Here is a 23,105-nt window from a genome sequence, read left to right as displayed (position 1 = left end):
ACTATATAGATATGGGTGTAAATGAGCTGAGCTTGGGCAAGCCGGCACAAGGCTTGGCTCAAAATTAATTTTAGGCCTAACCTTTTTATTTAGGCTCGTGGAGCTGAGTTAAGTTTGACCCAAGTCAAACTGTGCATGGGCCTAAATAGAATTTATTTTTAAATTAACCTCAAGCTGAGCTGGACAGAGTCGAGTCCAAGTCTAAAATTAGGCTATTCTTTAAATCGAGCATAGATCATAGTTATATGTGAATACTTATATATAATACTAATAAGTAATTCTTTGAGTTGAGCCTGAGCAAGCAGTCTTAGGCTTAGCTTTGGCTCTAAATTTAATTTGAACCTAAATTTATTTAGGTTCTGAGTAGCTAGTTTATTTTGACACCCCTACATATAGCTCCTTAAAAGTGGATGTATTCCTCAAATTTGCATGGTGAAAATTTTATTGTTTGCAGATTGAGATAAATTTAGCAGCTTATTGAGGACTGCAATTTGATATGATATTAAAGCAACTCAGAATTAGGAATTTGAGGAATGTTTGCACTTTAACTTGGGGCATCTCCTTAGAGGATTGCAAATTATGTGGGGTAGCTATTAGCTAGCTTTGTGATTTATGATTGCAGCAAGTATACCACCACATGCACCAAGCCAGGAAAGACAGCTATGCTGAGTCTTCATGTGCCCAAAACAAGACAACCCATATCGATACAGGTCATTCAATTCAACCCCTATGTCTAAAATTATTTAGGCAGTTGGCTCACACATGTGATGCACACACTGCATGAGATGTACAAAAATATCTAAAGATAGAAGAAATACAGAGAGTAATCCCTTTTCTCTTTTATCTTGGGAGTAATCCAAACAACCTAGGAGCAAGCACATATGCAAGTCTTGCTACTGAGACAAGAGCAGACAGTAACATCAGAATACTCTAATCCCCGTCTCTTTAATTGCAAAAAGATAGTTGTATTGTTAAGCTAAGTTTGACAGCTCTTTGTGACCCCAGGTGCAACTAACTACTCTTTTGTTTCTTCTTTGTGATGATTAAAGCATATTGGATAAGACCTTGTTTTTTTTTGTGTGGATCCTTGGACATCCTAATTTCTAATAGCCTGGCCCCAGTGCTTTGCTGTGAGATTCTCAAAGTCTTGGTTTCTTTTTAGCAAAGAGTTTTTAACATAATAGAAATGCACAGTTTGTGTATTTCTTATGAACAGATGTAATGTTATAGTATGTTACTTACTTCAACGGAGTAAGTAAGTATATGGTTTACTAATTAATACAAAGTAGGCGTAACTTGGATTATTTCGTTCACACGTGGCATATCCTTGTGTTGAATAAATGACCAATTGACCTCGTCGTTCGTGCTTCCTCTTCTTCCGCGTGTCGAAACGTCGCTGACGATGGTTCCAACTAACCGAGACAAGGATACGCCAGCCGATGCAAAGTGGACTACGGCGCCAGGATCGCCACTATACTTGCCAACCATTACTCGTACACGATCTTTCCAGGAAGGCACATTGCGAAACGTCTGGCTCTCGTCATTCGCTGGCACATGAGGGTAAATCGGGAATTTCACACAGAAGAACCAATTCAATTTCGGCGACGCGTGCACCGTAATATATATATATATATATATATATATATATATATATATAATATTTTCTTTCTTTCTTGTTCTCATATCAACATCTCCACCAGTCTTATTGAGAAGAAGATGTTTGACATCTAGAGATATCTTCACATCGAGTTAGCAATGCTCTATTTACAAATATATTTTTTTCGAGTCAAGAGTCTTTTTAATTTTTCAGTAAAGTATGTAATTCTTTTTCTTCTTTTTTTAATTCTTTGCAATGATTCATGAAGCGCGGTTCAATTAAAAGAATACAAGATACTAACTAATACAGTATATGAACGCCGCGCTTCGTTCCACATCCAGCTGTCGCGGGAGGCAACCAGCTGTCATCCCGGGCAGCTGCCCGTTCTCCCATCCCTGCCCGACTATTTCCTCTCCTATAAATACATCTACTCCTCCTATGTTCGGCCCACCTCGCCATCTCTCTCTTTCTCTCTCTCTCTCTCTCTCTCTCTCTCTCTCTCTCTCTCTCTCTCTCTCTTTTCCAAGCTCGCACGAAGCAGCAACAGCAATGGCGGGCTTTGGAAGAAAGGCTCTCGCGATCTGCGCCGTGGCGGCCGTGGCCGTCGCCTCCCTAGTCGAAGTAGCCTCCGCGGCGGACGCCCCCGCCCCCAGCCCCACCTCTGCAGCCGGAGTCTCCTCTCCTCCTCTCGCCGCTGCCCTCCTCGCCTCCGCCGCCGCTCTCTTTCTCGGATCTCTCCGCCACTGATGGATCCGACGGTCCCGAGCGTTTCTGCTCCCGATTTGGTCGTACACCTTAGTATATGCGCTTCTTTTTAGTTCCCTATTTGTTCTTTTACAGCATTGTTTGAGATCGGATCTCGGGTGGGGCTCTTAGTGCCTCGATTGGGGATAGATCTGGATCTGTGTCTTCGAAAAAATAAAGATGTGTACATCTGGTCCGTTTGAGTATGTAGATATGGTATTTCTACTTCATCGATTCACATTGTTTGGTACTATTTTTTAACTGCATCTTTTGTCTTCTCTTTTTCTTCTATTTTGCCTCTATTTTTTCTCCTTATCGTGTCGTCGAATGATCTTGTACTAAATGTTTGCAAGATAGTCTTGAGAGCTATGGACCAGCGGATGATTAATCTGGTAACTGCTACACGATGTAGCGCCGTAAAGATGGGTACTCTAACCAACTACTAACCTCGAAATATTTAGATCGCCTTGATCTAATCTAATTAACCTTTAAAGAATATTCTGCTACACAGTTGAGATTCTGTTAATAAAGAATGAGAAGCTCTTTTAATTTCACATGAATAAAGGAGTAATTCCAGACTCCCCGGTTCCATCAACTTCCGTAGTTGGTGATGCAGCTTCCTTCTTAATAGTTATGGTCGTTTAATTGCGAGATCTCGTCCTGCTTCGTTGCCAATAGCAACCCCTCGTTCCTAGTGGGACCTATCATTGCTTTATCTCATTATAACAGACTGTCAGTTATGCTCATTATTTGAGAAAGGTTTGGACGAAAATGCTGCATGTTGGGGCGTTCTGCTCCTCTCAAATGTTCATCAACAGACGAAACTTGTTATCTCAAGCCAAAGTTCAAAGCCCACAGCGCTCAGCTTGATTAAAATCACTATACTATACAATGTGCTACATGTTCTTTTATAATTCATAATCAAGTCATGAATGAAATATTGAACCTTGTTGAGCTTTTGAACCAACAATCGAACTGAAACCATAGTACCAGACGTGGTTTTTTACATCCCTATTACTGGTTCGTAGATCATGCAAGCAAGCAAGAAACAGAGACGTGAGGGAGAGTAAAAAACCAATCACATGATTCCATGGACCACATTAAGTTTGCTGTGGCCTGTAGGGGAGATAGATATGAAGCAGGAGCATGTGTTGTGGTCTCTGTTGCTCGTTTCAGTTTCTAATTAAAATAAACCAACTCTTGGTTGGCAATCTGTTAGTAATATCTTAGCCTTCCTCTCCAATAGCAAGTTGAATTGAATCAAACATTCCCTTTCTATGAGAGCTTCGGAAGTCGGAACACACATATACGCAGCGTGTCATATAAAATTTATATAAATTTAATATAGTGGGGGATATTTGGCAGCCTTAATTAGCTGTCAGATGCGATGTTTCAACAGCTAGCCAATTGCCAATTGCCAACTGCCAAATATATTGACTTCATTCATATTTCATAGGCATTACAATTACATTAACCGGGACTTTAAAAGCAGAAGACTTTACATATTAATAACGAGAATTTAAAAAGGTGTTACTCTCATAACAGATGTGAATAAAGAGCCTCTTATTATACATAGATTTATCCTTGTTGAGTAGAGGGACGACCGTTTCATCAAACCTATAAAATATTAAAAATAAAATAAAAAAGAAAACGGATTACTCCTCAAGCGTTTTCCGTGAATTAATAATAATTAATATCTGTCGCCAAATAATCGCCAGACTGTTAATTACCGCCAGCTGTCGGTCCAACAAAACCAGCCAGTCTTCTCCATCTTTTCTCTTCTCTTCTCTTCTCCTCTCCTCTTTATATAAACCACCTTCTCCTCCTCTCCCATTAAGCTCCTCTCTTTCGCCCAAATCCTTCCGAAACCTAGTGAGAGAGAGAGAGAGAGAGTAAAATGGCCGCATTCGATTCCAGGGCTTTCTCCGTCCTCCTCATGGCTGTCCTCTCCGTCGCATCTCTTTCCAACGGAGCCTTCGCCGCCGACGCTCCAGCCCCGAGCCCCACCTCTGGGGCGATGTCTCTATCCTCTCCCATCTACAGCACTCTAATCTGCTCCGCCGTGGCGCTCCTCTTCGCGTCGCTTCGCCGGCACTGATGGATCCGACGCCTCCGGTCGCAGATCTCATCCTTCGCTCTCGGATCCGACGGCGTGTGTTCATCTTCCCCCTAGGCGTTACCTATATACTATTCCCGAGTGCGTGCGTGCATTGTTTGGATCTTTTCTTTATGATCGTATAATATTATTTGGTTTGTACGAGATCCTTTTTTTACATGCCATTCTATTGTTTCTGCTTCTTTTGATTAATTGGTTCTTATAATTTTGGTGCCAAGTTCTTCTAGCCGTTTGTGATGGCCATCTTCTTAGTAAGAGATTTAATGGCAGTTTGGTAATTTGATGAACACTGACATGTCACGTGCATGGTTGGACATGGTCCCACACACGTAATAAAAGCTACATCTGATCCCAATAATATCCCATGTTCTGATTGGTTACAGCAATACATACATACCCAATAATATTCTGCAACTTTAGTACTTGGTTCTGGCTGTCATGCTTTTGTGGATTGTTAATGGCATCTGATCATTATCTATCCACCTCTCATTTTTCTGCGCAATTATCTGGGTTATTGCCCCTCGAATGAATGACAGTGTGAATACCAATACATATAAAAATCATGGTAGGTCGTGTGTATCATTTCCAGTTTGCGGAACCCCAAGTAAATTAATTAACATTCTCATATGTAAATTATGCAGAGATAATAGTTGTCTAGTATGTTTGAAAGTTATATTTAATATGTGATGGGAAACTAAGCTCGCTCAGGTCCACAAAGGATTACTTTTTATCATGGGCATCATGATGGTGATATTATGAGGTTTATATATATATATATATCAAAATGGGTCTTCTTATAAACTTATTTACCATACATCTTTTACGTATGGAAGTAAAAGGCGGCCAAAAAGCTCTCAGCAATACGTTGAATACATCTTCTACAGAGATTGCTTCCATGTTCATCTCATGATCAATAGCTATACACTGACAAGCCTCGTCGCGATAGCTTATCAACATAAATATACACACCATTGAAACAAAAATGGCTAAATGTTTGACAGATCAGAAGAGGCCCTCAATAGCAACCTGAAAGATCTACCCAAAGAGAAAGATGTTTTCTTAGAATGAATGCCAGAAGCGACTAACCAGAGCTTGCTTCTCATGTTACTAGAATATACAGTAAATAAGGCTTCCTGATGACCAACTCAAAGACACAGCAGAAGCAATCTCAACGTAGCCTTTAAATTCATTTGAAACTCCATCCATTGGTTCACCAGAAAATTTTCTTTGAAAGGAAGAAAATTCTAGAGTTCATCATGGGTATTCTCAACGGACGAAGGAGAATAGTGTTCAAGAAGATATTGCATGGCCAGAGATGCATGAAGGGCTGCACCATAGGGGAGCACTTCTTCATTGACTGTGAAATATGGGGAATGTGAAGGATGCAGAGGTCCGCGGGTCTCATTTTTCATCCCCACGAAGTAGTAGTATGCAGATGGGACAACTTCAGAGAAGAAAGCAAAGTCTTCTGCTCCCATAGTCGGCTTCCTATCTCTGATGTTTTCAGACCCCAGCATTTCTCCTGCAACCTTCTGGAAGTATTCATGGAGATCTTTGTTATTGATCGTTGCAGGGAAGAAAGGCCGCTCCTTGGTGAGGAAGTCCACAATAGCATTGCACCTCTGCACGTATGCTTGTGCGAGAATAACCTGTCATAGTCAGAGAACAAGTATCAGTATGTGCACATGGAATAACACAAACACCGACCTAGCTTTCTTCTCATTTTCTCTCAAAGCATGGGAATACTGAGGGAAAAGGGACATTTTCGTTAACAAGATAAAATTTTTTGAGCATACTCTTTACGATTTAACGTGAGGTAGCTTTTTGCAAATGTACCTAAAGGTCCTAAACAAGGAGTAGTCCATTTGCAAATATTAAGAGAGAGAACATTTCAAATATTAGGTAGTGATATGGAAAAAAAATGTCATAACCAACATTCAATTTGATTTTTGGGGAGAACCTTCATGTGTTAACTAGTCATACAGTCATACGATAGAGTACAACATGATCAAGGTGCAAACTCATAGATTTTGCATGTCAAACTTGATAAGTAGTCTTCATTAATTAACAGATTTAGTCATTCACTTTGTCAGTTCTCTTCAGCTGGTTGACAATGCAAATCACTGCACACTCAAACTGGCCAAACTATCTGATGGTTAGAACAAAGCCCTGTAGAAATGAACCCACATTTAACATGTTGCATGAATTGTATGCCACAACATCATACCTCCTCAATTCGTTGCTTTAGTTGAGAAAAGCTTTCTTTTGAGAAGGCTCGGAAAGTGCCACCAATAGTAACGGAATCAGGAATTACATTAAATGCTCCACCTCCTTGAAATTTTGCTACTGTTACTACCTGCAATAAAACCATGATACCACTTTCTCTAACCATATAGTGTGAACAAAGAGACAACTCAAAATTTGTAAACATTCCTCAAAAAGCAGACAGATTTTACAACCGACTTTTAGCATGACAACGGCCCTCTAGATAACAGTAATAATGCTATGCAACCAGAAATCGATCCCTATGATTGAAAAAGAAGATTAAATCAAGAAACACAGTACAATTTGCACTATTTTTATGTTTCACTAAATCAGAGATCAAGTAGGAACAATTCAATTTCTAACTAGAGCTCTTCATCACACATGCTGCTCTGAAGACAAGCTAAATGGATGCTAAAAGAGAAACAGAGATGCATTAAGGTGTTCTTTGCTGGTGGACAGACTTATCCTATCATTCAGTCTTCTGGTGATGCAGTACACACTCAGCTCTGACTTTTGTTTTTTGTTCATTTGGCCTTTTTCACATCATTTAGTACAAGCAGATCAGATGAAATGACAACCTTATCAGCAGTAATGATAGAGATGTCTCCTAGAAAAGATACGCATGTGCTGATTTCCAGAAGAAATGAATTTCTAAAAGTGAGAAGTGCACAGTGTTCCACAGTATGAAAATAACAAAAAGAAAATAATAAAATAAAATACCTGAGAATCTAGTGGGTCAGCTTCACGGGAAACAAGATGCTGCAAGCTTACAATCACATTAGATGCAGCTATGATTGGATCTATAGTGTGCTGAGGAATAGCAGCATGACCTCCCTTTCCACTTATTACTGCCTCAAAGAACCCACTCGCAGCCATAATAGGGCCAGGTCTTGATGCCACCATACCAGTAGGTAAATCACCAGCTATATGAAACCCAAAAATAGCATCGACTTTCTCAACAACTCCACTTTCTACCATTTTCTTTGCCCCACCACCTCCTTCCTCAGCTGGTTGGAAAAGAAGGAGCACTGTTCCCTATTTAAATCATTAAAAGAGAAACAATTTTAGGGTAAATCAGAAGAACAGTGAAATACACTATTAGAAGATTAAAGTGGAGGATAAATCACATTCAAATAAAAAGTATATCTTAGAAGCTAGAATGACGAATGATAAATAGATAATTCCCACTCTAAAAGTAGCATATCTTTGCAAGACAACACATGAAAAAGGAGATCATTATATTTGTGCAATTCTTTGATAAGAGAAGACTATTTAACTGTAGAAAAGGTAAAACTTTATCTATTATAGTGATCCAAAACACAAAAACTAAAGGTTATGTTATTGGCACAGTCTCAGCAAGAGAGGCCAGTGGAAAAGGCAACAGAGATGAATAGGGAAACATGGGGCATTCATTAAAACATTCATGGGGCAATGGGTGAGAGACAGAGACAGAGAGAGTTATTGATTGTTTGTACATATGAGATAATTTTGGAGAGGTTAAAATGGATATATAGGAAGTGTACCTACATTACTGTCATTTGCAATCTAAAGCCCTAATGCAACATAATATATCACTCAGTAATGCCTCAAACTCCATAATATGTATTTAGGGAATAGCATGCACATTATGAATAAAGAACTTCAAAAAGAGAAACAACAATCTTTATCTGCTGTAAGTTGATTGATTTTAATGTCATTTCCCAAGTTGGACATGCGGAGATGGCACCATCACAATACCAAAATATTTTCACAGACAAGAAACTTAATTGCCCTTGTTATAACCCCATTGAAATTTACTGTAATCTTCTAATTTCTTTCTCCATACTCCACAGTTGATAGTTATGTCAACTGTAGATACTTTGATAGCAGATAAGATCCAACTTTAGTCATTTTATAGTTTATAACATGTGTACAGAGAAAAGGAACAAGGGAGATAATTAATTTAATTTTTGTATTTCACACAACACTACTTAGTTTATTAATCCCATTGCTGTTTTGGTTAATTCACCATTTTCTTTTGCTCATTTTATTTTTCTCTGATTCATCTCTTCATTTCATTTTATCTAATTTTTAAATGTTTCTTCATGCAAATTTCATCATCACTTTATTTTAGCTTCTATATAAATCTATCATCACAAAAAAGAGATTCTAGAAAGGTTTACTTTTCCCACTATGGAACTTCAATGCTAGCAATACAGACTTCCAAAAAATAAAGTGGTCTGTTTGGTACAATAATCTCGACAAATCACTTATCTTCAATCAGCCAATAATTGGATCAAGCCAATATATGAGCATTCTACTGAATGGATGAATACTCTATGCAGTAATTTGCATGTGGAGAAGGATTCATGAACTGTTAGCACTTGATTGCCTAGTTATTTTTACTAAAGAGACCCTATGCAATTGCAGGAATTGCTGTGGAACAATAGTAAAATAATCTGCAGGCAGGACAATACATTTTATCAATAAATCATGGAAAATATTCCTTAGTCTATGAATAAATTGAAATTTGCTTCTTAGAAATAAATTACACTTCAATTGCCATGTCCTTCTCAACAGATAAGTTGAAGATAAGATTGTGGCAAGGAGAAAAGCAAAAAGGTGGAAATTGTTCAAAATGATGTGTAGCATTGGTTTCCATCAGAGTTCAATACTAATATTATGCATGTAGAAATCTTCAGTGAACAAACAATACATTTGATCTCAATACAAATTAAACCCAAAGTAAGTACTAATCCTTACCTTTTCTCCTTACACCATAGAACCTTTCTTTTTTAACATATCTTAAAACAGACAGGCTAACGACCATGAACAAGAAACATGATAAGATTTCTGGCTGTGAGAGGAAGGAATTATCAGTAGCCAGAGCTAGGAAGTTCCATTAAGCACTATTATACGGGTGATGATGGATATCGAGCTACTTGCATAAAAGTAAAGAGAAACAGGTTCATTCATAGGACGTGTCTTTAGGATATTGCATCATGAAAACACTCATCATTACAGATCAATCAGATAAAGATCATGAAATTTATGCTAATTTATGCAAGTGGGTAGCTCACATTCTTGAAAGCTGACAACATTGCAACATTTTACAAAATTCAGAAACCATCAAAACGAAATTGAATGAGATTCCAATATTTACAAAATTCAGAAACGGCTAAAGAATTCCAGACCTGCAGCTCATCATGATGCTCCTGAAGAATCTTAGCAGCACCTAACAACATTGCAACATGAGCATCATGGCCACATGCATGCATCTTTCCAGGGACTTTGCTCTTGTGCTCCCACTCCACATTCTCCTATCCTTGCAGCAAAGTCGGAACTTAATAATGAACATGACCAAGAATGTAATATTCAGAACAAAAAGTGCTCAAATTGTGGTAAAGTTCTTAGTCCATAATAAATTTGAACAATAAATCAACCAAACAAATTTTAGGAGAAGCTAGAGGAAAGTTAATTGACCAAACAATAAAATCAAAAATCAAAAATTCAGACGACGTCGTTCTAGGTTTCAGACCAAAATTGTGATCAAAATCCATCTAAGACAGACTTAAAACCCACTCCTTCGAAAAAAAAAAAGGAGAAATAAGTCTTATAGCAAAATCCATCGTAAATAACTTTTTTTTAATTTTTTATGAAAGTTCCTTGGAAAGTCTGACCTGCATCGCGAGGGCATCCATATCAGCCCTCAAAGCAACAAAGGGTGGCTTCCCGGATCCGATAATCCCCACGACACCTGTGACGGCGACCGGGTACTCATAAGCGATGCCCATCGCATCCAACTCCTTCCTTATAAGCTCGCTCGTCTGGAATTCCTCGTAACCCAGCTCGGGATTCTCGTGGATCCTTCTCCTTATGCCCACCATCCAATCGAAGAGCTCTGATTCCTTAGCCCGTTGGAGCAATCCACCGGAATTCAGCATCGATGAGCGAGATATGGGAAGGGAGAGTAATAGGTGAAGAAGAACGAGAAGCGAAGCTACCCATTTGGAAAAACACATGGGGGATCTCAGAATTGGATCCCTCCTCTCTTGTGGCGTTCTTTCTTCGAAGAGGGAAGAAGAGAGTGGGTTTAGGGGACTTCTTATATCCGAAAACTTACATTTTACCCCCGATTTCATTTGTCTCTTGTGGTTATATTTACATTAAAATTTATTTATTTTCTTATATTTAATTAGTAGAATTTGAAGATATTTATTAGAGATAAAATTATAAATAATTAAATAAATATATCTAAGATAATTTAATTTATAATATTTTAAATAATAAAAGTATTATAAATATATAGATTTGTTATTATATAATTAAAAATAATAATTTTAGTTTAGATATAATTATGGGGGAGTAAACTTGAATAAAATTATAAAAGGTGAAATGAATTTAAAAGATAGTGTGTGTGTCCTTTTATATATTTGTGTGGATTTTGGCGAGGAGGCAGTGACGGCGTGCCGCACGTGACAGAATGCAACTATTCATTCATTTCCTTTTATTTTATGAAAAAGTATAACCTTTTTATAATAATTTGGAACACGGGTCGGGTCGGGTCAGCGAACATGTAGAGAGGGGGGGGACACTCCGATATCGCTCCGTTATATTCTAGCTTCTCGTTTCTTCGTCGTCCTCAAAAGCTTTCCTTTCGTTGTTCGCTACCTGGTGCCGTAATCGTAAGAATCGGATCCTTTCGATGTCGATTTCGTTCTACTTGTTCGATTATTTCACGAATATTTCTTTGATTTCTCTAATTTAATTTGGTTTCTTTGAACGAATTGTTGCTTTAGTTGAGATGTTTATGCCGTCTCCGTAATTGAGATCCGTTGCGTGTAATTAGGGCTTACCTGAGATCGTTGATCTCTAGGTTTAGGTTTTGGAAGCGGAATTCGTTGGAGAAGTATCCGATTTCCCTCTTCTCCTTGCAGAGGTGTTGATTTCCTCCATATTCTTGAGTTTAATTCGAAATCGTTGGAGAGACACGATGAGCGAAGTTTTTGAAGGGTACGAGCGCCAGTACTGTGAGATCTCCGCATCTCTCTCGCGTAAATGCTCATCAGCGGCAGTTTCTGAGGGAGGTGAGATGATTTTGTTCTACACGTGCTTTTATCTAATTTTGCATGCCGTCAATCTAATACAGATCTATCAATCTTTTTTCTTTTTATTTTTTCTCAGAGCAAAGGAAGCAGAAGGTTTCTGCAATCAAATCCGGATTAGAGGATGCGGAAGCTCTGGTAGAATTAATTTGACAATTTTATAGCGAGCATTGGTTAGGTTAGGTAGGATGATCTTTACATGATTTTTGTGTGACATTTCCAGATTCGCAAGATGGATCTCGAGGCTAGAAGCTTGCAACCTAGCGTGAAGGCTGGATTGCTGGCGAAGTTGAGGGAGTATAAGTCTGATCTGAACAACTTGAAGAGTGAGCTTAAAAGGATTACAACTACTAATCCTAACCAGGCGACAAGAGAGGAGTTGTTGGAATCGGGAATGGCAGATACACTGGCGGTAAGCTGAGGCACTCTTTTCTCCCATGGTACAGATATATCTATAATTTTGAATTTCTAAAGCAAATTGTGCTGATTCCTCTTGTAGTCCCTGTGTCTTCTTCTTTGCTTGCAGTTGTCCAAAATGTTTCGGGAACCTCTCATAATACATAACCAGATCTAGTGCTGACGTGTTGTATCCTACCCTTTGTAATAGTTGCATTGAGCAGTAGAGAGGATTGATGGACAATATCATATAAGTATATCTCTTGAAAGCTAACTAAGCTAGTGATTCGCCTCCTCGTGGCCCATCCTTTGAAAGCTAATTAAGCTAGTCATTAGGTAGATTTGTTCTGCTAATGTTTGAGCATTTTAAATACTCTTTCACAGTATAGTCTTCATTTCCATTACATTGGTTGTCTGAAGTGGTTTACCTGTTAGCGAGATCCTTTGGCTGTCTTAGATAATGTGTACTCATAATTCTCTACTAAAATCGTATATTGAATACTGCAAGAAATATTTGTCTTTGCCGGACCGCGTAGTGCAATAACTCTCCTCTTACTTTTGCATTGAGAAATGCATGTGGAATAGTTTACATCCTTCTCACACGGCAACCTAGGCTAGTAATATGGATATTCTAGTTTCAGTTGTTTCTTCAGATACAAATGGAATTTATGACAACCAAGAACATTTTTTTGTCCTATATACTAAGATATGTAGCCATCATCTCAAATATTGTCTACCCTATGTCTTCTCTGTCCTTGCTAACAGTGGTAATTTTACATACTCCTAATACCAGCAATGCTGTAGAAGGATTTTTCAAGGTGCTGCATCCTCCTATAGTACTTTCTGACGTAATATAGATGCTCGCTAATGCTTTACTGCTGAGTTGGGAACTAATTCCTTTTCCTTATTTGTTTCATGCTATTGGTCATTGTATGGTGCAGGTGACTACTGATCAAAGGGGAAGATTGCTAATGTCAACAGAAAGATTGAATCAATCAACTGATAGAATTAAAGAGTCCCGAAGAACTATGTTGGAGACAGAAGAACTTGGTGTATCAATTCTTCAGGACCTGCATCAACAACGGCAGTCACTCTTACATGCTCATAATACAGTATGCTCATTCTTTTCCTTAGTAGTAGTTAGTTGTTTACACTAGGCCGCAAGCTTTTTGAGTTTCCTGATATTCCATTTTGGATATTTGACACTGTGGGAAAGGTGTCATTGGAGAATTAGCTTTGTAAACTAGAGTTTGGGGTTATGTTAAGCATTGATAGAATCGATCTTAGTTGACCTGGTTCAAAAAGGATGAAGAATTTTAGTAAATCAATCATAGCCCACATCTCAGTCTTATTTGACGTGATGAGCATAGAAGCGTCATCCAAAAAGTATAGTTTGAAAATAGTATGATTTTCTATTTGAAGTTGGTTGAACTAGAAATGTGTGATTTAATAATATTAATAAAAATTGCTTCCAGGTTACAAGTGCGAGTTGATGCACACTATTCTTAAGGTTCACAGCTCATAGTGCAGAATCATTAGTCTAACATGAAATCCTGACATTGGTCTGATTGTTTGATGTTATGTTCTTATTGGTTGCATGTGTCGTTAATTGCTTCTCTTTTCAATTTTCAGCTACATGGGGTGGACGATAACATCGGCAAGAGCAAAAGAATACTATCAGCCATGTCAAGAAGAATGGACAGGAACAAATGGATTATTGGGAGTGTAATCGTAGCCCTGGTATTGGCCATTTTTCTGATACTGTACTATAAGCTTGCTCATTAAGCACTGGTGCAGAAGGGACGTAAGCCACAAGTATATCTATTTCTCTATTTTGTGGATTGAATGTCAATGAATGCTGTATGTTTTGACCTTAAATTTTTCTTTCTCATCTTTTCATTTCTTTTGGTGCAAGTAAGACCATTTGTTATTATGAAAGAAACAACTGCGTGCTTGACTCATAGCCTGGCAAGCTGGAATGGATGTTCTGTAGCCCCTGTTTCATTGCAAAAAAATTGTGCCTACTGTTGTTAAAATAGTTTTGCAGATGAACCATTTGGAAACCAATTCTCTCATTAATTTCGCAAAATGGCCACTGAGCGCACTAACTTTTTTAACGACATAATATCGACTGTCACCTAGTAAGCTAACAGAATTTGCCAGAGATTTATTTAGTGTTTTTCCAATCGTTCACTTCACCTTTGAAAGTGCTCATCTCCAGCTAGAAGTCCTCCCTTGCCTGCTTTGATTCTGTCTTAATAACCTTTTTAATCAAATATTAAGCAAAAACAACCGATGCTAATAAAATCCATGCCCATGTAAGCGTGGATTGCTTACTCCACGATAATTACAATACCCAAAACTTACGTTTATCATTATTAAAGAGAAAGGAAGAGTAACTGCCCAGCTTTACTACTAATCCCAGACGAGTTCTTTCTGGATTCAAAAAAGAAAATTTGGGCCTTTAGCAAAGGAGATGATAGTACTACTACAGGCCTTTAAATTATTGGGGTTCACCAATCAGGCTGGCCCATTTACAGCTGCACAAGTATTATCTTTGTCTATTTTTAAGGGAGTTGTGTTGCGCCGGAACGCAGGCTAGGAGAAAAAAAACGCTTGGATGCGTGCGTAAGTTTCTTTCCGCGAGCTCTTCGACAACGCCTTCTTCTCCTCCTCCTCCCTTCTTCCCCTCCTTTCATCCGATCTCCGCAGCGCAAGCTCGTCAGGGTTTAGGGTGCGTATCAGGCACCTCCGTCGCCAGATCTTTGTTTCTCTCGTTTGATCGGCACTTGATCTGTGTTTCCGTTGCCTTTTTCTCCCAGGAATTTTATGATCATTTATTTAAGGAGATCCGCAATTTTCTTCTATTAGTGGTTCTTCCAGATGTCTTTTTGTTTGAAAAAAAAATTATGCGATCGGTTTACTTTGTTTGTCTCATTCTTGTTTCTCCCGATTATGTGCATTGTACTGTTTAGATTACTAAATTCCGTGCTGCTTATTTTCGATTGGTTCCTCCGCAAAAGATGGATCTGTATGTTCTAGAGGTGCGTTTGTTAGAAAATTGTAATTCTAAAAAAGCTTTTGCTATGGTGATTGGTATGAAAAATAAAATATTCCGACCAAAGCATGGCAGTGCTCAAATCATGCTGGTGATGAGATGCACAAATTTCATAGCTAAATCACGATTAGTGCGCATGTGTGTTCTTTTGAGGAAGATGCAAATTATCTATAGTTGAATATCTAGAATTTCTGTCCATTTGTCAAACATAGGTTTGATCTAATGCTACGAGCATTTAGAGAGTCTCCAATTTGCTAATTACAACAAAGAAAGCATTGCCGCATATCCATTCTTCCTATTGATAGCGAACTTGTTACGTTTAGAATTTCCATTAGATGATATGTTATCCTTTAGAGTTGGCTTAGGCGTATGCCTTCTTTATCTGCTCATGTTAACATTCGAGATAATTTAATGGTTGTCATGCCTTCCATGGTGAAAAGTTTCATGCTTTCTCTTCTACAGACGATTGAAGTAAAGATGGTGGCGAATGGCGATGCACCACCGAGGGGAAGTGCGGCAGCTGCTGCAGGCCTGCGGAGGCGGAGGACGACTGGTGGCAGCGGTGCGGCGGGAGGTGCAAACACGATGCTCCAGTTCTACACCGACGAGACTGCGGGGCGCAAGATGTCCCCCAACACAGTCCTCATAATGAGCATAGGCTTCATTGCCGTTGTTGCAGTTTTGCACGTCTTTGGTAAGCTCTACCGAGGCCCCCAGTAGGTGGTCGGAGATTCCGATGGTAGAGCTGCAAGACTTACTTTGATTTTCTCTCATATTTACTCAAATTAGTTCAAACTTCAAACCGTGGGGTGTAAAACAGCTAAATTATCCCCTTTTGGCTGAATTATGTAGTAGCACTCTACTAGTTCTTTTTCTCTGTGTCGGTTAATGTGTTGCTTAGTATCGAATTCGCTAATATGGCTGCAGGTGTTTTGCTAGGATAAAAATTTCCTAAAATGCCGTTCAAGTCCGTCATCTCCAGTCTCTGGTGCAACACAATTGTTATCCGACACTCCCTCCCTCGTATTGTCAGTCTTTGGAAAAGGTAAAAGTTGTTGACAGTTCGGTTATTTGCGGAATAGTGACGTTGATTTGGTATGAATCGTTTCTCCACAGAGAAGCCAGAAAAAGCTAAAACAGCGTAGCACGCATCGTATCCCGATCCCAGAGAAGATGACCTGAGAAGAACAACCGAACTCCGAGTAAAGTATAAGAACAATGGTTCATCTACCCCTCTATAAAACATGCAAAGGTACAATGCATTCTATGTTATCATGCCTGGACCTCATTTCTATGATTAGAGTCGTCCTGCCCACTGCATAAAAATCTCAAGGGAGAGTGAATAAAAGGAAGGGATGAATTGTAGTGCAAAGGTAAAGAGCAATTGAAAGTATATGGGCAAGAGAAAAGCATTTACATAAAAAATTTGGGTTACAGTTACATGTGAATATTTACTGCAACAACTCCTCAACAACAAGTCACTGGAACAATCTCAAATCTTACCTGTGTAAGTTTTTCCTGTACATCATGGCCATTCCCAGCTTAAGTGTGCAAGTTTTCCGGTATATCATGGCCATAACCCAAACAACATTCTTCAATTTGTATATAAGATTGCTTCTATATGGCAGGGAAAAGCATACATAATTCTTCTCAGCATATAGAGAAAAAAAAAAGCTACATAATATCACACCCATACATTTCAGATGATATATTTACAAATAAGTGATATAAGTTCAGTAGATTTACCTATCTATACTACTAAGGAACCGGAGAAGGGTCAGGAACTCGAGCTGGCATTCACTTGCTTCAGCTAAGCTGACGGCCACATGCCAAGTGAAATTTGAATCACAAGTCATGCTGTTGCCTTTCTCTCTGTATTGACCGGAAGATCCTAGCTGCCGACTCTGTGGCGGACCTCGCATTATGAGGAACAACCTTAATCACGCGAGTCTGGTTGTCTCTGTCACTATTTAGAGGGTGAGTTGAGCCATCTGTAGCTGGGGCCACAGGAAAGAGGGACAGTGAATCTCTCCCTTCAACTTGTGGCTTCTCTGAAGGACTACTTGCAGTACTTCCTTGTATCTCACTTTCTCTTAATGCCTGAGACCTCTTAGGATGTCCTGAGAATGCATCCTTCTTTGGACGCGACATGTTACATGAGCTCCAAGAGTGCTGCTTAGCTTGCCCACTAGGCCGCGAACCACCCAGCCAGCACATTTCTTCAACTGCTGAGGCTGAGATAACTGGGTTCACTGCTGGAATGCCATAAGGGGGAAAATAGTTTGGAGCCATTCCAGGCGTACTAGGAAGAACACCCATATTTTGTGGCTGAGATGACACACTGTAAGCTGAATTTGTGAAATCTCCAGCTGCAGGAGGTAGACTTATACAACCTCCATAAAAAGGAGACAGAAAACTACCATTTGGAGGACAAGAACCAGTATACGGCTTGTAGACAAGTCCTTCAGAAGGTGACAAAACAGGCAACAACCACTGGTTTGCAGCTGGTTGGAGACACCAAGAACCTTGTCTGTTCTCGGAAGCCATAGGAACAGGTGGTGGTGGGTTTCCGGGATAGGATCCATTTGTTCTAACATTATTATGATGACTTTGGTTGAGTCCATCCTCACAAGAGGGGAGTGGTCTGCTTCCTTCAGTGTTCTCCTTTGGCCATTCTGTTTTCTGCTTGGGTTTCTGGGCATCATCTTTCTGTTGAATCTGTGGCTGAGATTCAAGATTACATTCAGGTAGAGGATTCTTAGCTAGGGTTGAAGATTCCTTAAGATAAGGATTGCTTTCGAGGAGTAGATCTGGTGATGCTGCAATCAACTTCTGAACCTGTTAAAAAGGGAAAAAAAAAGAGAAAGCTTAAGTAGGCAATATAGTCTATGTACATGAAATAGCATTTGCCAGCAACACGACCACGCTTCTGACATCTTTGAATCACCTTAATTAATCTATGCAGCTCGAACACTTGTAATGCAAAAACCCTCTGTTGGCTGCATGAGAGAGAAATTTAAAACTCTAAGATATAAATAAGAAAATGTGGCAAAGAACCACCACAAAAGAAAGCAGAGTAAGAACTAAAAGAAACTGAATCAAAATGAGTCATTATCAACAATATCATCACAATTTATACATTCTCCAGAAATATAGATAGCTAGAATACTGCTCAATTTGTATTTATGACTCATTACAACAGAGGGTGGCAGTCTATAATAAAATAAAATATATCAGACAAGATAGGGAAAGCTTTACATGAAATGTGGAAAGACAAAATATCATAAACAGAAAACAGATCAGTCATCAGAGGTGTTGAATAAAGAGAGCAAAATGCAGGAAAAGCGCAGCTAAAGGAAGGATCAGGGAATGAAAAACAGCTCAACAAACACATGTTCAATATATGGATACAAGATATCAATACATTTTGAGAGTTACTACTTCGCTGCTAGAAGTTCAACTACTACTTAATCAGCAAAAACAACATATAACAAAATCAAGAGAAGCAAATACTGTTGATGTTACTGTTTATACAGCAGAAAATGCAAGAAATGAACATTAGCATTGCACTTACTTGACAATAGCTCTCCTTGCTTTCCAGAATTGTTTTGGACCAATTACTCCAACAATATCATCCGGAGATATCTCCAACCCTGTTACTGAGTCCACCATCAAGGAGTCAGATGATTCATCCTTTTGTTCTTCATCTCCCAAATCATGTCTGTGAATTTCCTTATCATCACCTCCTTGGCAGTGGTTATCAGCAAAAAACAGAGTTTTATGACTTCTCTTGATAGATTCCTTCAAACATGACTCATTTCTCATCCTTGCGGCACCGCAATCTGTTCCAACAATTATGTCGTTTGAATTATTTGGTTCACTTAGTCCACCATTAGCACAATATTCTTGATACAGCCCTAAAGCTCCATCCCCTGATATTTCGGAAGCATCTCTAGTACTTGCATACTCTCTATCTAAAGAAACTTTATGAAGGCCTGACTGTTTTTGCAACTTTTCCCCAGGTTCTGCATTCAATACAGACTTCTCTATAGCTTCTTTAATTCCTGAACTTTCTGCAGGCTCTTTTTCCCCATCCTTTGTATGAGAATTTCTAGACTTTACAACCGAAGGATTAATTCCTACCAACAAGTTCTCATTAGAATCTGAGCACTGGATTGAAGATTTAACCATGGTGGAGCAACCTTTCTGAGAACTCTTGGTAGATACTGAAGTTAATTTTTCTTGCCCCACAACAGGTAAATCTTTATTGGATTGAGAAGAATCTCTTGGTCGAGCGAATGTAGGAACCCTAAAGTCATCCTCATCACTGAACTTTTTCACAGAAGAGTTCTTTAAGTTGGAAACCTGGGGTGGTCGGGAACTGCAGTCACTAACTGATCCTGCAATGGTCCTTCTATCACTGATATACTTAATGGGTCTTCTCTCAAACTCCATTCTTGATGCACTGAGATTCACCCCATCAGAGGAACAACTATTATTCTTCTCAGAAGCATGAATAGAAGTGTGATGAGTCACAAAAAATGGAGAAAGAGCAGTCCTCTCATGCCCGCAACCCTAAAGTCAGACAATTTGTCAAACCAGAGAATATTAAACCTAAACTAATGGATGAGCCTAGTAAATGTTCGTATGTCCTATGTATTCAGAGACTCCCACAAAAAAATCATATTTACTGAAACTGTAACTACAAGATATCAGGATGCATAATGTCTGTGATAAGAAAGTGTGGTTAAAATAAGAAAATAGTTGAAACTCGGATTCATAGGCTGATTACTGAAAAGCGACATATCAACTATATATGCCGCAGCCTAACAGAAAGAAACATGTTATCGTTAAAATGTAACACAGAACATCCAAAATCAAGCTTTTGGAATAATCCAACCCTTGCTAATATTCTATTTTATAGGAACAACTCCCATAAGCAGCAAGATTCCCTCACAATATCTCAAATAAAATAGACCAAGCATAATATTTTATTATAGAAGCAGAAATAAGCTGCTTGTGATTCTAAATTCATGGAGAATTGGGCAAAGAAGAAGAATTCAAACGACAACCTGACCCGAAGATGTGGAAGGGACCAAGTTGCTGGCGTTGGGCGGGGGAAGAGGCAACATAGAAGAAGCCTTGGAATTCAACCTCTGAGAAGGGATGCTGAACTGCTCATAGAGAGCCATCTTGTTCCGGGGAGGAGGTCGAGGACCTCCTTTATCAGCATCGTTCACATGGAGCCGCGGAAACAGAGGGCCTATCATCGTATCCTCCTCTTTTACCCCTTGCATCTCGCTAAGCTCTCACAAATCTTACTACAAAACCGGACTAGGAAATCCCAAAAGTGGAATAAGCTCAACTAAGAACTCATTCATTCCCGTACCACAACAGCGAATTCCCAAATCCGATAATCTCACCAAAAGCTTATCCACTCATATATTCTAATTACAGGCAAATCCAATTACTCCTTTCCGAGTACTATAAAGAAATAACAGCAGTGATGGAAGAAATAAAAAATAAAAAAAAACCCCACAAAAAAAGTCAAAGTTTCACGCTCTTACGCCAATACCCACCTCGAAAAATCCAAGCTTTCGCCCGAAAGCACCACGAAATCCCGATAACAACCAAAACCCAGTAACCCAAAGTCTGATCTTTCTATGCAATCGAGGATCTAATTGGATACGAGAGAGAGGAGAGAGGAGAGAGGGTGCAGGGAATCGAAGGGTAAAGGACCAAGGGTGGAAATATCACGAAGCCCCCTCTGGGATTTTGAGAAGATGGAGAGATTCGGGAAAGGGGAAAAAGGCAAGTCTTTGGCCTTTGCTTTGGCCTTTAGGATGCTATCATCAGAGAATCCTCATCGGCTGAGGAAATAAAGAGCAAAAAAGTGCCATGGAGGAGTGGGCCATGGAAGACCACAAAAGAGTGCCATTAGGATTAGGGTTTCTTGTCTTAATTAAAATTGTCTGGTCTATTGGATAATCTTTCTTATCCATTTAATCTCACCTTGAAATTTCTTAGGTTAAGCCACACATTGGTCTTTTCTTTTTTTATGTAATAGGTTAAACATCAAGCTTTGTCTCAAATTATTTTAACCGAAATAAATCACTCTTTAAATTTGTGAATCTATTCCACTATAGTTGTGTTATAATTAGTATTTTATTTTTAGATGAAAACATGGACAAGTTTATCGCTTATATCTATAAAGTTATAAAATGAAATATTATTATTATTATTATTAGTTGTTTATATATATATATATCAAGCTTTACTGAATTTATCAATATTTTTTTCAAATAAATTTATTATTTTAATTATAGCTATAGAATGATATATTTTGGTTTTAAAATATATATATATATATATATATATATATATATATATATATATATATATATATATTTTGGAAGAAACTAGCTTGGTCAAAAACTCACATGTGGGCTAGGGCTAGCCCTGTCAATAACTTAACATTTGGATCCTACGGCTTCACCACTGTGCAACATAGCAGTCATAAATTTGGTTCAAGCTAATATCGTTAGATACGTGTGATTAGAAAGAATAATCTTAACAAATGAGACAGATATAACTCAATATCTTGTTAGGCTCACCAAAATATTTTCTTTTAGGGCAGGCAAAAACCTCCTTGCTAATCTTGGCCTAACGAAGATTGAACCAAAACACACTGAAACGTGTTCGATCGACTGGAGAAAGCAATAATGTGATAGATTAAAACTGCAAAAGAAACTAAACTTTGGCATGATGCATGGAGGAGTGATGGTGTCAATCAAGATATGAAAAGATGGGCTCAAAGTAAGGCTAAAGAAAAGCCCAATGAGACTTCACACAGAGAGTAAAACTAGCATGGGGGGGGATTTAGGCCCACATAACGATCACTGGCACGGTAGTTGGAAGTGATCGATCCTTACACAAGCCTACTAACTGCTTCTATATCAAGTTGTACCTCTCCAATCCTTACACAAGCCCACCAAAACAAACTGCCTCTTTTTTTCTTTTTCTGTTAATCGTACTTCATCTTTTGTTTTGTATTTCTCAGTACACATACAATGGCGTATATTTTGGGTACAGGTAAAGGAGCCTCATGCAATTGAACAAGCTTGGAGTAAAGATTGTGCCCAAGGAACCAGCTTGGAGTTCATAGGAGCATAAGCTTTATATATATATATATATAGAGTAAAGGAAAAAAGAAATATTAAAAAAAAAAAAAAAGGAGGCGCATCACACATGACATATAAGAAAGAGGTAAGAAGATAGAGGCACTTAGCCACTTGCCCAAATCCAGTACTACTACTACTACTGCTACTACATCATCATCAAACAAGCAAGTCTGTTACATCTATCTATCCACATCCTCGAAAAATTCTATTCTATTTCTTTAACCTTTCTTAATGACAAAAAAAGTTTGTTACATAGTGAGGTTGAGATGAAAGTGTACTAGAGAGTTGCCTTGCCTGCCTCTCTTTCCTGCTCTCCTCCATGTGGTATGTGGTGGTGGCTTACTTCATCTCTTGGTGGTCTTCTCAAGGGCACGCTTTGGCTCGAATTAAGGGGACATTGCTCTCTGCCACACATGGGTCAGGCCCAAAGGGAATGTCTTTGGCATTGGGCAACCCAAAGTGGTGCCCTTTAACTAAAGGAAAGCACCCTTGGTTTTTGAGGTCCCTGCACAAGATGCTGCACCACCCAAGGAAAAGAGAGCCTGCACAAGAAAAGGAGCTTTGAGGTAGTGTGATCTCTTCCAAAAGCCACTCCAAAGCCTCGGGCTCTTAATCATATGTGACATGATTCCCCCTTGCTCATTCTCGGTTAAAGGGCCTTGTT

General features: G+C 38.8%; 4 protein-coding genes across 9 annotated transcripts; 2 read left to right on the top strand and 2 right to left on the bottom strand.

Annotated features, from left to right (window-relative positions):
* Positions 1 to 5,290: 5,290 nt before the first annotated feature.
* LOC140789968 (IAA-amino acid hydrolase ILR1-like 1) lies at positions 5,291 to 10,829 on the bottom strand. The gene is made up of 5 exons (XM_073139914.1): positions 10,382 to 10,829; positions 9,896 to 10,021; positions 7,443 to 7,757; positions 6,685 to 6,813; positions 5,291 to 6,106 (listed from the first exon to the last, which is right to left on the bottom strand). Exons 1-5 carry the CDS (start codon positions 10,721 to 10,723, stop codon positions 5,702 to 5,704), a joined length of 1,317 nt encoding a protein of 438 aa, XP_072996015.1. The 5' UTR covers positions 10,724 to 10,829; the 3' UTR covers positions 5,291 to 5,701.
* A 424-nt stretch (positions 10,830 to 11,253) lies between these two features.
* On the top strand, positions 11,254 to 14,238 carry LOC140788388 (vesicle transport v-SNARE 11-like). Of its 2 annotated transcripts, none has more exons than XM_073137623.1 (6): positions 11,254 to 11,386; positions 11,551 to 11,788; positions 11,886 to 11,944; positions 12,030 to 12,218; positions 13,144 to 13,314; positions 13,835 to 14,238. In XM_073137623.1, exons 2-6 carry the CDS (start codon positions 11,695 to 11,697, stop codon positions 13,985 to 13,987), a joined length of 666 nt encoding a protein of 221 aa, XP_072993724.1. In that variant the 5' UTR covers positions 11,254 to 11,386; positions 11,551 to 11,694; the 3' UTR covers positions 13,988 to 14,238. The 2 variants fall into 2 exon arrangements, with proteins under 2 accessions (XP_072993724.1, XP_072993725.1); XM_073137624.1 differs by having other exon boundaries at positions 11,303 to 11,386; positions 11,578 to 11,788.
* Positions 14,239 to 14,724: 486 nt separating this feature from the next.
* LOC140788389 (protein transport protein Sec61 subunit beta-like) lies at positions 14,725 to 16,882 on the top strand. Of its 4 annotated transcripts, none has more exons than XR_012109017.1 (4): positions 14,798 to 14,936; positions 15,723 to 15,954; positions 16,188 to 16,305; positions 16,377 to 16,882. XR_012109017.1 is itself a non-coding variant. In XM_073137626.1 (2 exons), exon 2 carries the CDS (start codon positions 15,738 to 15,740, stop codon positions 15,978 to 15,980), a length of 243 nt encoding a protein of 80 aa, XP_072993727.1. In that variant the 5' UTR covers positions 14,725 to 14,830; positions 15,723 to 15,737; the 3' UTR covers positions 15,981 to 16,137. The 4 variants fall into 4 exon arrangements, 2 of the variants coding, with proteins under 2 accessions (XP_072993727.1, XP_072993726.1); XR_012109018.1 differs by having other exon boundaries at positions 14,798 to 14,830; positions 16,377 to 16,783; XM_073137626.1 differs by lacking the exons at positions 16,188 to 16,305; positions 16,377 to 16,882 and having other exon boundaries at positions 14,725 to 14,830; positions 15,723 to 16,137.
* LOC140788387 (protein HEADING DATE 3B-like) lies at positions 16,859 to 21,108 on the bottom strand. Of its 2 annotated transcripts, none has more exons than XM_073137620.1 (4): positions 20,333 to 21,108; positions 18,835 to 19,835; positions 18,208 to 18,259; positions 16,859 to 18,098 (listed from the first exon to the last, which is right to left on the bottom strand). In XM_073137620.1, exons 1-4 carry the CDS (start codon positions 20,555 to 20,557, stop codon positions 17,106 to 17,108), a joined length of 2,271 nt encoding a protein of 756 aa, XP_072993721.1. In that variant the 5' UTR covers positions 20,558 to 21,108; the 3' UTR covers positions 16,859 to 17,105. The 2 variants fall into 2 exon arrangements, with proteins under 2 accessions (XP_072993721.1, XP_072993722.1); XM_073137621.1 differs by having other exon boundaries at positions 20,338 to 20,459.
* Positions 21,109 to 23,105: the final 1,997 nt, after the last annotated feature.

Source organism: Typha latifolia, chromosome 5, assembly GCF_019914945.1.
Source record: "Typha latifolia isolate L0001 chromosome 5, TyphaL0001v2, whole genome shotgun sequence".
In the NCBI taxonomy this organism is placed as follows: Eukaryota; Viridiplantae; Streptophyta; class Magnoliopsida; order Poales; family Typhaceae; genus Typha; species Typha latifolia.
The sequence above is the reverse complement of the archived record's forward strand: the minus strand, read 5'-3'. Positions and strand labels throughout refer to the sequence as shown.

Excerpts from the sequence above, each read along its gene's own strand:
- LOC140789968 (XM_073139914.1), bottom strand. The coding sequence starts at position 10,723 with ATGTGTTTTTCCAAATGGGTAGCTTCGCTTCTCGTTCTTCTTCACCTA. Across the intron at positions 7,758-9,895 it reads AGCATCATGATGAGCTGCAG|GGAACAGTGCTCCTTCTTTT; the intron begins GTCTGGAATTCT and ends TGATTTAAATAG. Across the intron at positions 6,814-7,442 it reads CTGACCCACTAGATTCTCAG|GTAGTAACAGTAGCAAAATT; the intron begins GTATTTTATTTT and ends GTTTTATTGCAG.
- LOC140788388 (XM_073137623.1), top strand. The coding sequence starts at position 11,695 with ATGAGCGAAGTTTTTGAAGGGTACGAGCGCCAGTACTGTGAGATCTCC. Across the intron at positions 11,789-11,885 it reads AGCGGCAGTTTCTGAGGGAG|AGCAAAGGAAGCAGAAGGTT; the intron begins GTGAGATGATTT and ends ATTTTTTCTCAG. Across the intron at positions 13,315-13,834 it reads TCTTACATGCTCATAATACA|CTACATGGGGTGGACGATAA; the intron begins GTATGCTCATTC and ends TTCAATTTTCAG.
- LOC140788389 (XM_073137626.1), top strand. The coding sequence starts at position 15,738 with ATGGTGGCGAATGGCGATGCACCACCGAGGGGAAGTGCGGCAGCTGCT.
- LOC140788387 (XM_073137620.1), bottom strand. The coding sequence starts at position 20,557 with ATGCAAGGGGTAAAAGAGGAGGATACGATGATAGGCCCTCTGTTTCCG. Across the intron at positions 18,260-18,834 it reads GCAAGGAGAGCTATTGTCAA|CCAACAGAGGGTTTTTGCAT; the intron begins GTAAGTGCAATG and ends TCTCTCATGCAG. Across the intron at positions 18,099-18,207 it reads AGCTGCATAGATTAATTAAG|GTTCAGAAGTTGATTGCAGC; the intron begins GTGATTCAAAGA and ends CCTTTTTAACAG.